Source organism: Perca fluviatilis, chromosome 11 (genome assembly GCF_010015445.1).
Source record: "Perca fluviatilis chromosome 11, GENO_Pfluv_1.0, whole genome shotgun sequence".
Classification (NCBI taxonomy): Eukaryota; Metazoa; Chordata; class Actinopteri; order Perciformes; family Percidae; genus Perca; species Perca fluviatilis.
In genome coordinates this window covers 29,961,039-29,974,687 of record NC_053122.1, presented here as the reverse complement: position 1 = coordinate 29,974,687, position 13,649 = coordinate 29,961,039, and the positions used below count along the sequence as shown (strand labels likewise).

Sequence of the window (13,649 nt, the reverse complement as noted above, 5' to 3'; positions counted from 1 at the left end):
CTGTCTTCTGACATGCTCAACCCTGTTGTCCATTTGCTTTACAAGGGATGCAAAACCTTGACCCACAACATTTATGCCACATTTGTCCAAGAAGGAATCAGGGTATCTCTCAACCAGCTGCTGTGCAACCTGCTTCAACTTGCTTCTGCCTGGTCTGGTGTCAGTAGCTATCATGTCTTCCATGATGATCCGGATCATGTGCCTTCTATCTTTTGGTGGTGGTCTCTTCTTCTCCTTCAGTGCATTCATCAACTTAACTGGGAACTTCTGTGGAGGCGTCACAGTTGGCGTCACCACCACATTATGGCGTTATTTTTTAGTCAAAAGCTATGAGCGTGTAAGATGCTCACGAGCACATTGTTATTTCACACGCGCAAAAATGAACCTTCAAGCTGGCATGATAAAAGTACTCGCGCACAAATTCAACAACCGAGAGGTGTACAGGTAGCTGCGAGCGAGCGCCTGGCATACTCTTACTCTGCTTGTACAGTGGAATCCTGCTCGCGCGCAGCGGGCTTCTGCTCGCGGAGTGCTGTTTTGCTCGCGCAGTGGATTTCTGCTCGCTCAGCTGATTTCTGCTCCCTCGAGTGTACATGACTTTTGACAATTTGGGGGCGGAAACCAAGGAGGGCACTGACCCTCTTATGATTGGTCACTTTCACACAGGGACATCCTTGATTGACAGCTCTCATTACAGGAAGCACGGAGTCAAAGTATCTGACGGAGTTCAGTCATTCAGTTAACACTGCACAGTGGACGGAATGGAGGCGACACCTGAAGATGTAGGCGTAAGTGATATTGATGATATGATGGGGGCTGTGTGTTTGACAGTGTTATAGCAATTTAATCTGAAATTTGTTTGGAACATGTAAGTAGCTGACATAAGCTAATCAACCTTAACTAGCAAGTTGGCTAGCGAGCTAGCAAACTCATCAGGGGCTAACGTTAAGTTTTTATTTCTATTTTATTTCTTTATTTCTTTATTTTTTATTTTTTCACCTTGTTAAGATCAGATATATGAATATTGATTCAATTTCGTATACGTGTTAAAATTGTAATTTGACAAAATGTTAATAAATTTTGTGAAAAAAAAAAGAAAAAAGTTAGGTGTCTCTCAGCAAACTAGCGTTTTAGTCAGTGCTGCATGTGTAAAACAAAACGTAAAGTATGGCCAGTGGTTCCCAAACTTTTCATGGCAAGTGTTTTAGTTGAACTAGTGACCATGTATGTTACTATAACATACAGCGCTTTCAAGAACGCCTCTTGACTTGGACTTCTTACAGTTTGTTTGTCGGCAGGAGCCTGTACCTCTGGGAAGCACTGTCAAGGCATGTAAATGTCCCCCCAGATATTGTACAGTGTTAATTTCATGTTGTTTTCCACTTCAACAGGACATAGTCAGACGTGAGATTACTTCCAGGCTGATCATTAAATTAGAGTCAGCGCTTTCAAGAATGCCTCTTGACTTGGACTTCTTACAATTTGCATGTCGGCAGGAGCTGTACCTCTGGGAAGCACTGTCAAGGCATGTAAATGTCCCCCCAGATATTGTACAGGCCTTAAGAGATTTCCTCCATCTGGTCATGGACCACATTGAAAATGCTGAAGTTACCAGCAGTACTGTTGAAACTGTAGCTGGAGAGATGGGGCGTCCCAGGTACAATTTAGAGAAGGAGAGACTTGTTGAGCTTTTGGAGATAAATCTGTCTGGGGACTGCATCGCAAAGTTACTGTGCGTTTCAGCCAGTACAGTCAACAGACGGATGAGGGAGTTTGGTCTCTCTTCCAGACAGAACTACAGCAATGCTACTGACCAGGAGCTTGATAATGCAGTCCAACGCATCAAAAATGAAATGCCCACAGCAGGCTATAGGATGGTCAAAGGGAGGCTAAAGTCCATGGGAATCCACGTCCAGTGGAGGAGAGTTACTGCATCAATGCATCGAGTGGACTCGCTTGGGATTCTTTCTAGACTGACTGGACTGGGCTGCATTGTGCGAAGAACTTACTCCTGTCGCGGGGCCCTTTCACTGTGGCATGTCGACACTAACCACAAACTTATCAGGTCAGTACTGTACAGTACAGATTATTCATTATTTATTTATTTTGTTAAATATAATGATGCAGACACTGATAGATCTCAAAGCATAAGTATGTTGCCATGACATTTCTACAATAAAAATCCAGGTTGAAACTGGTAATGTAGGTCTTTATTTTGTTCCCATCAGGTACAACATTGTACTTTTGGTGCAGTGGACGGCTACTCCAGGAAGGTAAGATTTCATTTCATTGGGTCTTTTCATGTGTTGGCCTTCTGTGTAAGCAAATTGCTATGTATACCAAATAATTACATGTTGCATTCAGATGGCTGAAATACTACCCTGTTGACATGGGAGAAAAAGTTATTATATAGGGTGCCGCATGGTAGTAAGAGTCATTAAGGTGTGTTAAAATATCAGATTCCCTGAGGCATGAAGGGACCAGAGTGTAATCTAATTGTACATGTAAGATATTGACAAATAGTAAATGTACATTTATGAAAATGTCTCATAACACAGGTGATGTGCTTGAATGCTGCAACAAACAATTGTGCATCAACTGCATTCACTGCCTTCAAAAAAGCTACTGAGAGGCATGGAATACCCTCAAGGTAAGTTTTTACAGGCTTCAAGGTACAGACACAAACATGATGGATGTTATATTTTAAGAAAGAATTTACTGTAAACTCAGGGTTCTCAAGGATTATAATTTTAAATGTTTCCTCACTACACTCTACTTCCTTATACTCTCCCAGTCATAGCCTTACCCCTCCACGCTGAACACGTTTATTCTGACACAATGTAGCACTTTATTTCTGTGTATTGTACATCACTGACAGATTTTAACACACTGGTCATCTGTGTGTGCACTTCAGGGTGAGAGGTGATCAGGGAGTGGAGAATGTCGAAATAGCCCGATATATGTTCACTGTCCGTGGAACTGATCGAGGAAGCTTCATGTCAGGAAAAAGCGTCCATAATCAAAGGTTTTTCTTTTTTGTATTTTGGATGCTTTTACCAAGCTAATAAAGAGGTCTTTTGTGTGTAAAATCATAACATACTAACATTTTATAATGTCCTTGATTGTTAGAATAATAATTTCTAAATCCGTAGGATTGAACGTTTGTGGCGGGATGTCAGAACATGTGTGATATCAAAATATTACAACGCACTCCACAGCCTAGAGATGGATCACCTTCTTGATGTGTCCTCCAGAGGTAAGGGTTTGTCTCATCATATTGTGCTATTTATCATCTACTTTCTGTAGTCTTGGTCAGTTAAATGTTTCCTGTGTCTGTGTTCTATTATTATTTGATTTGTGCATGGTTTGTAAGGTTTGTTGTTGTCCTTCATCTTCTGTTGTTGATTTTATTTAATCCTAGTAACCATTCCATACAGGAGGTCTTTGTCCCCTGCCAGACCGTTATTGTAAATAAGTAACTGTTCTTAAAAACTTGCCTGGTATAATAATAATCATGACTTGAGGTTGAAAACAAGGAAGGCGCAGGCGTCCTTATAATTGGTCAATTTCAACACAATTGGATTGGTTAACAGATGTCTGGAGCACTTTAATAAACATTAATGGCTAGTCGTATATCACTGTAAATCATTGTGGAATTTTAGAAATGGTTAAATACTGGGGAAAAAAAACATAAATCAATGAGATGTATTTAAGAAAAGGCAAAACAATGGTTAATGTTATGTTTTCAAAGCTCACCTGTGAAAAGTAACATACTCCTACCCTGTCCCTTTATAGAAGATCTTTTGACAGTCCACCTGACATTCCTTCCTAAACTGAAGGCAGACCTGGAGGCTTTTGTGGAAGGATGGAACAACCACCCACTGAGAACAGAAGGGAATAAAACTCCTGAGCAGATTTGGCACTCAGGAATGATGCTTCAACCGACTGACCAGCCAGAGAATCTTGAGGTTGTTTTTTTTTCCTTTTAAAACAACTAAGTTGCTACAGTAAATTTTATATCCAAAATGAGCTGTTAATGTAACCTTGAGATGGCCCACCAGGCTCTAAGCAGTGTAACACATCTTCAGCTGGTGAAACAATCACAATTGATGCAAATGTTGGTAATACAGTTCATATGCACTCAGTTACCTCTTTATTAGGTACACTTGTACTGTTTAACACTAATACGAATATTTAAGCACCTGATCAAATCAATTTGTTACATAGTACAAACCCTAAATGTTTATCTTCAGCTAATGTTGAAAAGCCAAACAATTGGGATAAACAGATTACATTAGATACTGTAAACATGGGATAACTAATGATAGCGGTATTTTTCTGTCTTGTTCAACTGTCAGGATATTGAAGAGCCGGACATTGACTGGGATGTTGCAGCTGACTATGGAGAAGATGTGGATGGTGTGATAGTAGTCCCTGAATTTGAGTGTCCACTGAATGAACAGCAGCTAGTAGAGCTTCAGCTGCTGATTGAAGAAAATAGAGACACTGACACTAGAGACCTTTACCTCCTATGTCATGAATATGTGCTTCAGGCTTTGTCAGGTGTTTAATGTTTGTTTTTGTGATCAGAAAGTGATGTAAATAAAATATACAACAACCACAGTTAAATCTTTAGATTTATTCTTTTTAACAATAGAACAACTTTGTTGTGCACTTGTTTGTACACAGTAGTAGAAAATAGAAACAAAGCGCAAAAAGGGTAACAAAGTTACCAAGTAACTTAAACAAGTAATAAGGACCTTAAAATGCTACTTTAGTGTCTGCTGAACTTGTAACCACCACAGATTGCCTCAGTTAGGTTGTTTTCAAACTCTTGGGAGGTGGCTAAGTGGCGTGTTGGAAATGTAATGGCAACAGCACAAGCATTGACAATGGGGTAACAAAGGCTATGTGCCCCATAGCGGGAGTCGCAGTCATGATCAAAATTAACAGTTATCTTGATTGCCTCTCTCTTGGATTCGATCAGTGGAACATGTGCCTGACCTGTGACCCACTGAAGGAAGCTCCGGACTGACAGGCGCTCCCCCCCACCATTTGTTCCATGCACAGCTGCCACGTGACTTTGACCTTCAGGGCTGCCCTCTTCTTGGCTGTCTGCTTCTTCTCAGAGACAAATACAAATAAGTAATTTCCAACATTTCTGTTAGTACAAATGCATTCGTCATATACATGGCGGGGGTTTGACAGAATACACATACGAATATAAACCTAAAGAGGGAGTAACTAATAAAAATAGAATAAAATGAAACCGGTGGAAAACAAGTGTATGATAGTATGGTAAGAGTGATGGACAAGGATTATAGAAAAAGGTGCTAAGCAGTGTGTTACCTCTGTCTTCCAACTTTTGCAAGAAATCCTGCAGAAAATTGATGATCTGCATCTCTCGCTGCCGTCTCACAGACCCTTCCTCACTGAAATCAGGAGATAGCGCAAGCAGAAGGAAGTCTACATTCACCTAAAATAAGGAAGCAAATCAAATGCTTAAACACGGTAAAACAGTAAGGATTGCAGATTTAAATTAAAGATTCATTTTATGTTTTGGCCTGTAGCGTTTAGCTCTTTGAACACACATTTGAAGGCAGCTTAAAGTAAAAATGCAGAATATGCCATAAGAGCAAGTCATCAGTGTCTCCAACAGTGGCTGTTCTAATAAAATAATTGTTCATTCACAACGTTACTGACTTCCTGTAAGTGGCCGGGGACAAAGAGCTGCTGGCACATCTGGGTGTGCCGTGCTAACACCTCATCTAATCCGTAGAGCCTCAATCCCTCACGCAGCTGGTTCAAGATCGGGATCAGCCTCACCAGTGCATGCAAAGCGATGGCACTAATAAACAGTAAGAAAATAAGGTAACACTTTATTTTATTGTGTCCTTGTTACATGTACTTACTGTAGTAATAACAGTAAATGATGCATAACTACATGCAACTAACCCTCAACCAAATCCTAATCCTACCCTATTCCTATAGTAAGTACATTTAGTTACTTAATATTACTCTGTACTTAAATATATAATTGCACTGTAACAAGGACACCTTAAAATAAAGTGTAACCGAAAATAATACTGTATTGATTCAGAGTTAAATTTTTAACACTAAAGCATTTTGTGACAAATATTTATGTGTTATGTTCATGTTAACTTACTCTGTGATGGCCTTTTTTTGGTCAACATTTATTAGCCCAGTGTAGCCACATGCCACAATCGCATCTGATAAGTCTATCAGCCTTTCTCCTCCTTCTGCATTTTCCACCTGAAAGTAGAGTCGCATCTCTCCAGCCCATGGGCCCACCACCTGTGGGAGGAACCGCTGGAACCGTACTCCTGGATAGGGGTTGGACTCTTTTCTTCTCCGGAGTTGCTCAGGGTGTGCGGCGCCGGGCGGGTGTGGGGATACTAACAAGCCCCCGGCTGAGCGCCGCTGCGTTGGAGTTTCCCCCGGTGGACGAGAGGGTCGCCTCCCTACGCCTGCGGGTTGTGGGGGGGAAAACTCTGACTGTTGTTTGTGCATATGCACCAAACAGGAGTTCGGAGTATTCGGCCTTCTTGGAGACCTTGAGTGGAGTCCTGCATGGGGCGCCAGTGGGGGACTCCATTGTTCTGCTGGGGGACTTCAACGCACACGTGGGCAATGATGGAGACACCTGGAGAGGCGTGATTGGGAGGAACGGCCTTTTGTTTGTTTGTTGTTGGACTTCTGTGCTAGTCATGGATTGTCTATAACGAACACCATGTTCGAACATAGGGATGCTCATAAGTGTACCTGGTACCAGAGCACCCTAGGCCGAAGGTCAATGATCGATTTTATCATCGTTTCATCTGATCTGAGGCCGTATGTTTTGGACACTCGGGTGAAGAGAGGGGCAGAGCTGTCAACCGATCACCATCTGGTGGTGAGTTGGGTCAGGGGGTGGGGGAAGACTCTGGACAGACCTGGTAAGCCCAAACGTGTAGTGTGGGTAAATTGGGAACGTCTGGAGGAGGCCCCTGTCCAACGGACTTTCAACTCGCACCTCCGGCGGAGCTTTTCCTGCATCCCTGTGGAGGCTGGGGGCATTGAACCCGAGTGGACAATGTTCAAAGTTTCCATTGCTGAAGCTGCGGCGAGGAGCTGTGGTCTTAGGTGCCTCAAGGGGCGGTAACCCACGAACACCGTGGTGGACACCGGTGGTCAGGGAAGCCGTCCGACTGAAGAAGGAGTCTTTCCGGGATATGTTATCCCAGAGGACTCCGGAGGCAGTTGCAGGGTACCGAAGGGCCCGAAGGGCTGCAGCTTCTGCCGTGAAAGAGGCAAAGCAGCGGGTGTGGGAGAAGTTTGGAGAAGACATGGAGAAGGACTTCGGTCGGCACCAAAGTGCTTCTGGAAAACTGTTCGCCACCTCAGGAGGGGGAAGCGGGGAACCATCCAAGCTGTGTACAGTAAGGATGGGACACTGTTGACCTCAACTGAGGAGGTAATAGGGCGGTGGAAGGAGCATTTTGAGGAACTCCTGAATCCGACTAATACACCCTCTGTGTTAGAGGCAGAGCTGGAGGATGACGGGGGATTGTCGTCGATTTCCCGGGCGGAAGTCACTGATGTAGTCAAACAACTCCACAGTGGCAAAGCCCCGGGGATTGATGAGATCCGTCCAGAAATGCTCAAGGCTCTGGGTGTGGAGGGGCTGTCCTGGTTGACACGTCTCTTCAACATTGCGTGGAAGTCTGGAACAGTGCCAAAGGAGTGGCAGACTGGGGTGGTGGTTTCCTCCTTTTAAAAAGGGGACCAGAGGGTGTGTGCCAATTACAGGGGTATCACACTTCTCAGCCTCCCTGGTAAAGTCTACCCAAAGGTGCTGGAAAGGAGGGTTCGGCCGATAGTCGAACCTCAGGTTGAGGAGGAACCAGCGCGATTCCGTCCTGGTCGTGGAACAACGGACCAGCTCTTCACTCTCGCAAGGATCCTGGAGGGGGCCTGGGAGTATGCCCAACCGGTCTACATGTGTTTTGTGGATTTGGAGAAGGCGTATGACCGGGTCCCCCGGGAGATACTGTGGGAGGTGCTGCGGGAGTATGGGGTGAGGGGGTCTCTACTCAGGGCCATCCAATCTCTGTACGACCAAAGTGAGAGCTGTGTCCGGGTTCTCGGCAGTAAGTCGGACTCGTTTCAGGTGAGGGTTGGCCTCCGCCAGGGCTGCGCTTTGTCACCAATCCTGTTTGTAATATTTATGGACAGGATATCGAGGCGTAGTCGGGGTGGGGAGGGGTTGCAGTTCGGTGGGCTGGGGATCTCATCGCTGCTTTTTGCAGATGATGTGGTCCTGATGGCATCATCGGCCTGCGACCTTCAGCACTCACTGGATCGGTTCGCAGCCGAATGTGAAGCGGTTGGGATGAGGATCAGCACCTCTAAATCGGAGGCCATGGTTCTCAGCAGGAAACCGATGGAATGCCTTCACCCTGGTAGGGAATGAGTCCTTACCCCAAGTGAAGGAGTTCAAGTACCTTGGGGTTTTGTTCGCGAGTGAGGGGACAATGGAGCGGGAGATTGGTCGGAGAATCGGCGCAGCGGGTGCGGTATTACATTCCATCTATCGCACCGTTGTGACGAAAAGAGAGCTGAGCCAGAAGACAAAGCTCTCGATCTACCGGTCAGTTTTCGTTCCTACCCTCACCTATGGTCATGAAGGCTGGGTCATGACCGAAAGAACGAGATCCAGGGTACAAGCGGCCGAAATGGGTTTCCTCAGGAGGGTGGCTGGCGTCTCCCTTAGAGATAGGGTGAGAAGCTCAGTCATCCGTGAGGAGCTCGGAGTAGAGCCGCTGCTCCTTTGCGTCGAAAAAGACCCTGAGGAGATTCTTTGGGGAGGCCTGTTTTTGCCTGGCCCACTGTTTCAGCCCCCTTTGAAACAGGTCCTCTCTTGTCACATTGATGTTGAATGACCGGGATGTGTCAACTTTCTTTTCAAGTGACATCAGGATGTCTGATACGCTACACAACAATATCAAAACAATATTGTTGAGAATTCAGTGCTACAGACCAAGGCAAGCATCATTATCCAATCCCATTAAAAATTATTCTACAGCATACCTTCCGAAGTGCTCATCGGTGTCCTCACTAATATCTGCATCTTCCTCATTTGTGTTGCTGTAAAGATCAACAATAACAAAAAATTCCATAACAGGTTACCTTAATCCATCATCTGTCCAAATTCTTTAATAAAAGGTGAGGGGACTGATGAGGGGACTCTACAGTGGGATTAAGCATTTTAAGCAAGTGGATACAAAATGCATCAAACTTTGTAAGATACTAAGAAGAAACTTAGAAAAGCTTTTACCTCTCCCCGCAGACACTTGCATGCACATGGATGTCGTCTTTTGTAAATAGTTGACTGCACAATGGACAAGCAACCTATGAAAATAAAAAAATAGTGTTAAATATCCATTAAAAATGCAGATGTACTCTTTCAGAGGTCAGATAGGTAAACGATACCGTGCCTGATGAGAACAGATCATGTAAAACATTTCACTGGTTAATTCTTAAAACCTAAATCTTAAGAAGAAACAGAAGCAATTTGCTCACCTTACTCTCCAAATGTGATGGCTGCACATCATCAGATGCCTGTAAAACATTTCTGGGTCATTTACATCAGATATATTTGAAATAAAATCATAAATGTATGGCTCAATAATATGAAATGCTATGTATGATCTCTTCATTTGTATTGATAGCTTACCACTTCGTCATCCAAGTTGATAGTGTCATCATCACTGTGGGTCTATAAAAATTAAATATCAAGACTTGATGACTTACAAAAAAACAATAGTTATAAACAACAGTGCCAGAAGCAATTTTGGGTTAAGCTGACAGGGACACTGCTAACATGGTCCCACCATCCAATAGTTGCTGTGAAATTTAAGAAATGACACAATGACCAACCTGTATATTAAATAAGGAGAAAGAACATCAATGTTATAGTTTCAAATCAGCAAGCCATACCTCAACCTTGACTTTAGACTGGATACATGTCTTGACATGGAGACCGAGGAGCTGCAGAGGCACATACTCCTGGCATGACACACACCGGGCTTTCGGCATGGCCTGGAACTCCAGAGCTGTGAAGGGTAGGGGAGAAATGTCCAGTGTGTTCTGGATGGGCATAATGTAGAGACAGCCCTTGCCTCCCCAGCTCTTCACAAGGCTGGCCCCTGTGTATCCTTCCTCTTCAGGTGTCAACAAGTTGAGTTTCCGTTGACCTGATCCTCCTGTTTAAGTTCAAATATTAAACAAATATTTATTTTCTGCCCCTTGTTGGAAGGATCATACTTTTAAAACATGACAACTTTATAACAAACAAAAAGATTCAATAAATTTCCTTTGTTTGGAGAAAAAAAGTCAACTCAATCTCTTGCTTTTTACCCATGGCTTTGTGCAGCATCCAGGCACCCTCCAGTTCTGACATGTCTCAGAAAGAATGTGTGTAATCTATGAATTTAAAGTGTGTGAGTAAGATTAGCAAATATTTAGCAAATCAATGAGCTCAAGACAAATCTGTTCATTAGAGTTATTGGCAGCATTCCAAAAATAAATGATATGGTTTTGGTGGCTAAGATTGGGGCTAATGTTTTCACTGGATATGCTGTTTTAGTATAGGTTTATAATATTTTGTGCAAATTTCAGTTCTTACTTCATTAAGTGTCATACCACATACCTCATTATGGCAAGCATCCTCTGGAACATTTACAGTCCTTCTTCCTAACCCAGCTTGTAAAAGCATTAGCTCATCAGATGGTTTGGGGGTTCTCTCAGTTGGGCTGTCCAGAAGAAAGAATTGGATTGGCGTTGTTTTGGTGCCTGACCTTTTTTTAGACAATCGCGAAGGAGGCCTACACTTCTGCTTATCTTTAAATAGTCCAGGGAAACACCTGTAGAAAGAGGAGTAGATGAAATTCAAATTAATTTGAATCAGCAGTCAAACAATTGTGTGAGGAACTAAAGAGGGCTGTTGTTGAAACAGCTGAGATGCATCCTTTGAACAACATCCAAACCTGGCCATATTCTTTTGAACTGCAGTCCCTGAAGGTGCCTGTGCAGGTCCACGCACCGCATTGTGCAATTGTGGTTCCTGGGATGTGTCCTGCCTGGATACCCTGGCTGAGCTTGACTGTGCATTGCACTGTCCCTGAACTTCATTGTTCATTCAACATAATTAATTCACTGACATCATGTAACTTCTGTCGTGTTATAGGCTAAATGAATAGGTGAGCTGTATGATGATGACAGCAACGCTACACTTCCATGACGAATGCAATAAGTTGTTCCACAGTTTTTATATATTGTTATATGTATACAGGGAAATCAACATAATGTAATCAAACCACACATGTTGTCTAGAGATGGCAATGCAACCTAGTAAAGATAGTTACTCATGATACATACTGTTTGGTGTTGGATTATTCAATGTAGCTCTCAGCCTGGCCACCAAATTGAGGGCCATATTGCGCAAATCGTCCTAGAGGAATGGGGAGAAATAAAGAAATGTAACTGAAACAAACAACACCACAAATGAACTACTTTAACGTAATAAACATTTTAGAAAATAGTTCACCTCCTCTTTTGCATTTGCCATTTTCTCTTACATCTATAAACGGCAAGATGAGCAGCTGGATCCACACAAAAATACAATAAGGGACAATGTGAACGTGGTGGCTAAGTTACCCAACATTCAAAACAGTATTTTACTGCATTGGATGTTAGCCTGCAAAATCAAATGCATTAAATCAGCGTCAATAAGAATAGCACTTTTACATGTGAAAACAATTATGTTATGATTCAGTTAGCCATAACGTTAGTTGTCTAAGATGCAGTTTTTAAAGATTAAAAGTTTTAAAATGAGTGTCGGTCGATCATCACAAGTGTTGGCTAAGGCGTTAGCTACAGAACGAATAGCCTAGCTTTACGTTACTTGTTGCTCAAAAATATGTAACGGTAACGTTAACTTACTTAACAAAACGTAGGCTTCATCGTTCGCAAATATATACATCGATGGTAATTGATTTTACTATGATCTGCGCAGCATTTTAAACGTGCAGACAGAGACATTTTATGTATATTAGAAAACTCATTCAAACTCAACTCACCCACTCTTCTTCGGTGGTAACTTAACCTGAACTTAACCCAACTCCGTGCTTCCTGTAATGAGAGCTGTCAATCAAGGATGTCCCTGTGTGAAAGTGACCAATCATAAGAGGGTCAGTGCCCTCCTTGGTTTACGCCCCCAAATTGTCAAAAGTCATGTACACTCGAGGGAGCAGAAATCAGCTGAGCGAGCAGAAATCCACTGCGCGAGCAAAACAGCACTCCGCGAGCAGAAGCCTGCTGTGCGCGAGCAGGATTCCACTGTACAAGCAGAGTAAGAGTATGCCAGGCGCTCGCTCGCAGCTACCTGTACACCTCTCGGTTGTTGAATTTGTTCGCGAGTACTTTTATCATGCCAGCTTGAAGGTTCATTTTTGCACATGTGAAATAACAATGTGCTCGTGAGCATCTTACACGCTCCATAACTTTTGACTAAAAAATAACGCCATACCACATGCTCGTTTAGCACCACAGTTGGCATCCCCACCAGATGCTCGTTTGGTGCACCGGACACAACCTAAGTCTGCAATAATTTGCAGCACAGCTGGAATAGAGGCACAGGGGTTCGATAGAAAAAGCATTGAGTCATCAGCATATAATGAAACCTTATGTGTAGTATCCCCTCTTACTATACCTATGACTTCAGATGAACTCCTAAGACTAGTTGCAAGTGGCTCTATAGCAATGTCAAAAAGAAGAGGGGACAAGGGACAGCCTTGTCTGATGCCTCTACAGATGGGGAAGTAGTCTGATAATATTCTGTTGGTTCGGACAGCTGCCTGAGGAGCAGCATATAACACTTTAATTCAAGTCTGAAAAGTTGGGCCAAAACCAAACTTGTCAAGCACCTTCTACAGATAATTGTGCTCTATGCGGTCAAAAGCCTTCTGTGCATCCAGCGAGACAAGTACTTCTGGAGAAGGTGATAATTCAGATGATTAGAGCAGATTGAACATTCTTCGCACATTACTGAATACATTTTTACCAACCACAAACCCTGTCTGATCAGTGTGTATAAATTTAGGCAAGACTGACTCCAGTCTGGAAGCCAATATCTTTGTAAGAATGTTATAGTCACACCCTAGTAGACCTAGTAGACACCCTAATGGCCTGCAAGATTCGCATTTAGAAGGGTCTTTGTCTTTCTTAAGAAGTACACATATTGTAACCTGGGCCATCGTTGTGGGCAAGGTTTCATTCTCAAAACATTCACCATACACTTCTAGTAATAAGGGTGCAATCGTCGATGCAATCTTCTTAAAAAATTTGTCTGGAAAACCGTCTGGTCCCGGGGCTTTACCGGATGTCAGACGTGTGATTGCATTAAGAATTTCCACTACAGTGATGGGTTGATCAAGAACTACTCTTAAAGAGCTCAGGGGTAGGTGCATGCTGTCGATCTACCTGCTGAATCTTATCATGTAATTCTGTTTGGCGTGCAGATAATCTCTTGTGCTCACTAGCTGTATAAGAAGTAATCATACCTATGATATATGCCTTCAGAGTCTCCC

At 43.1% G+C, this 13,649-nt stretch overlaps 2 protein-coding genes across 2 annotated transcripts; one reads left to right on the top strand and one right to left on the bottom strand.

Moving 5' to 3' along the window:
* The first annotated feature begins 398 nt into the window (after positions 1–398).
* Positions 399–4,598, top strand: LOC120567690. Its single transcript, XM_039814658.1, has 8 exons — positions 399–788; positions 1,392–2,069; positions 2,229–2,273; positions 2,559–2,650; positions 2,915–3,025; positions 3,153–3,256; positions 3,796–3,968; positions 4,359–4,598. Exons 1-8 carry the CDS (start codon positions 762–764, stop codon positions 4,569–4,571), a joined length of 1,443 nt encoding a protein of 480 aa, XP_039670592.1. The 5' UTR covers positions 399–761; the 3' UTR covers positions 4,572–4,598.
* Positions 4,599–4,774: 176 nt separating this feature from the next.
* On the bottom strand, positions 4,775–11,273 carry LOC120567689. The gene is made up of 13 exons (XM_039814657.1): positions 11,049–11,273; positions 10,712–10,925; positions 10,420–10,485; positions 10,000–10,265; positions 9,737–9,778; positions 9,583–9,621; positions 9,338–9,411; positions 9,091–9,147; positions 8,847–8,991; positions 6,167–6,291; positions 5,704–5,848; positions 5,350–5,476; positions 4,775–5,121 (listed from the first exon to the last, which is right to left on the bottom strand). The coding sequence occupies exons 3-13, from the start codon at positions 10,460–10,462 to the stop codon at positions 4,775–4,777; spliced, it is 1,410 nt and encodes a 469-aa protein (XP_039670591.1). The 5' UTR covers positions 10,463–10,485; positions 10,712–10,925; positions 11,049–11,273.
* Between the last annotated feature and the right edge of the window lie 2,376 nt (positions 11,274–13,649).

Coding starts and splice junctions, on each gene's coding strand:
- LOC120567689 (XM_039814657.1), bottom strand. CDS start 10,462: ATGTCAGAACTGGAGGGTGCCTGGATGCTGCACAAAGCCATGG. Junction 5,849..6,166: donor CAAAAAAAGGCCATCACAGA/GTAAGTTAACAT, acceptor ACTGTTTATTAG/TGCCATCGCTTTGCATGCAC. Junction 5,477..5,703: donor TCCCCGGCCACTTACAGGAA/GTCAGTAACGTT, acceptor TCCTTATTTTAG/GTGAATGTAGACTTCCTTCT.
- LOC120567690 (XM_039814658.1), top strand. CDS start 762: ATGGAGGCGACACCTGAAGATGTAGGC. Junction 789..1,391: donor CGACACCTGAAGATGTAGGC/GTAAGTGATATT, acceptor CCACTTCAACAG/GACATAGTCAGACGTGAGAT. Junction 2,274..2,558: donor TGGACGGCTACTCCAGGAAG/GTAAGATTTCAT, acceptor CTCATAACACAG/GTGATGTGCTTGAATGCTGC.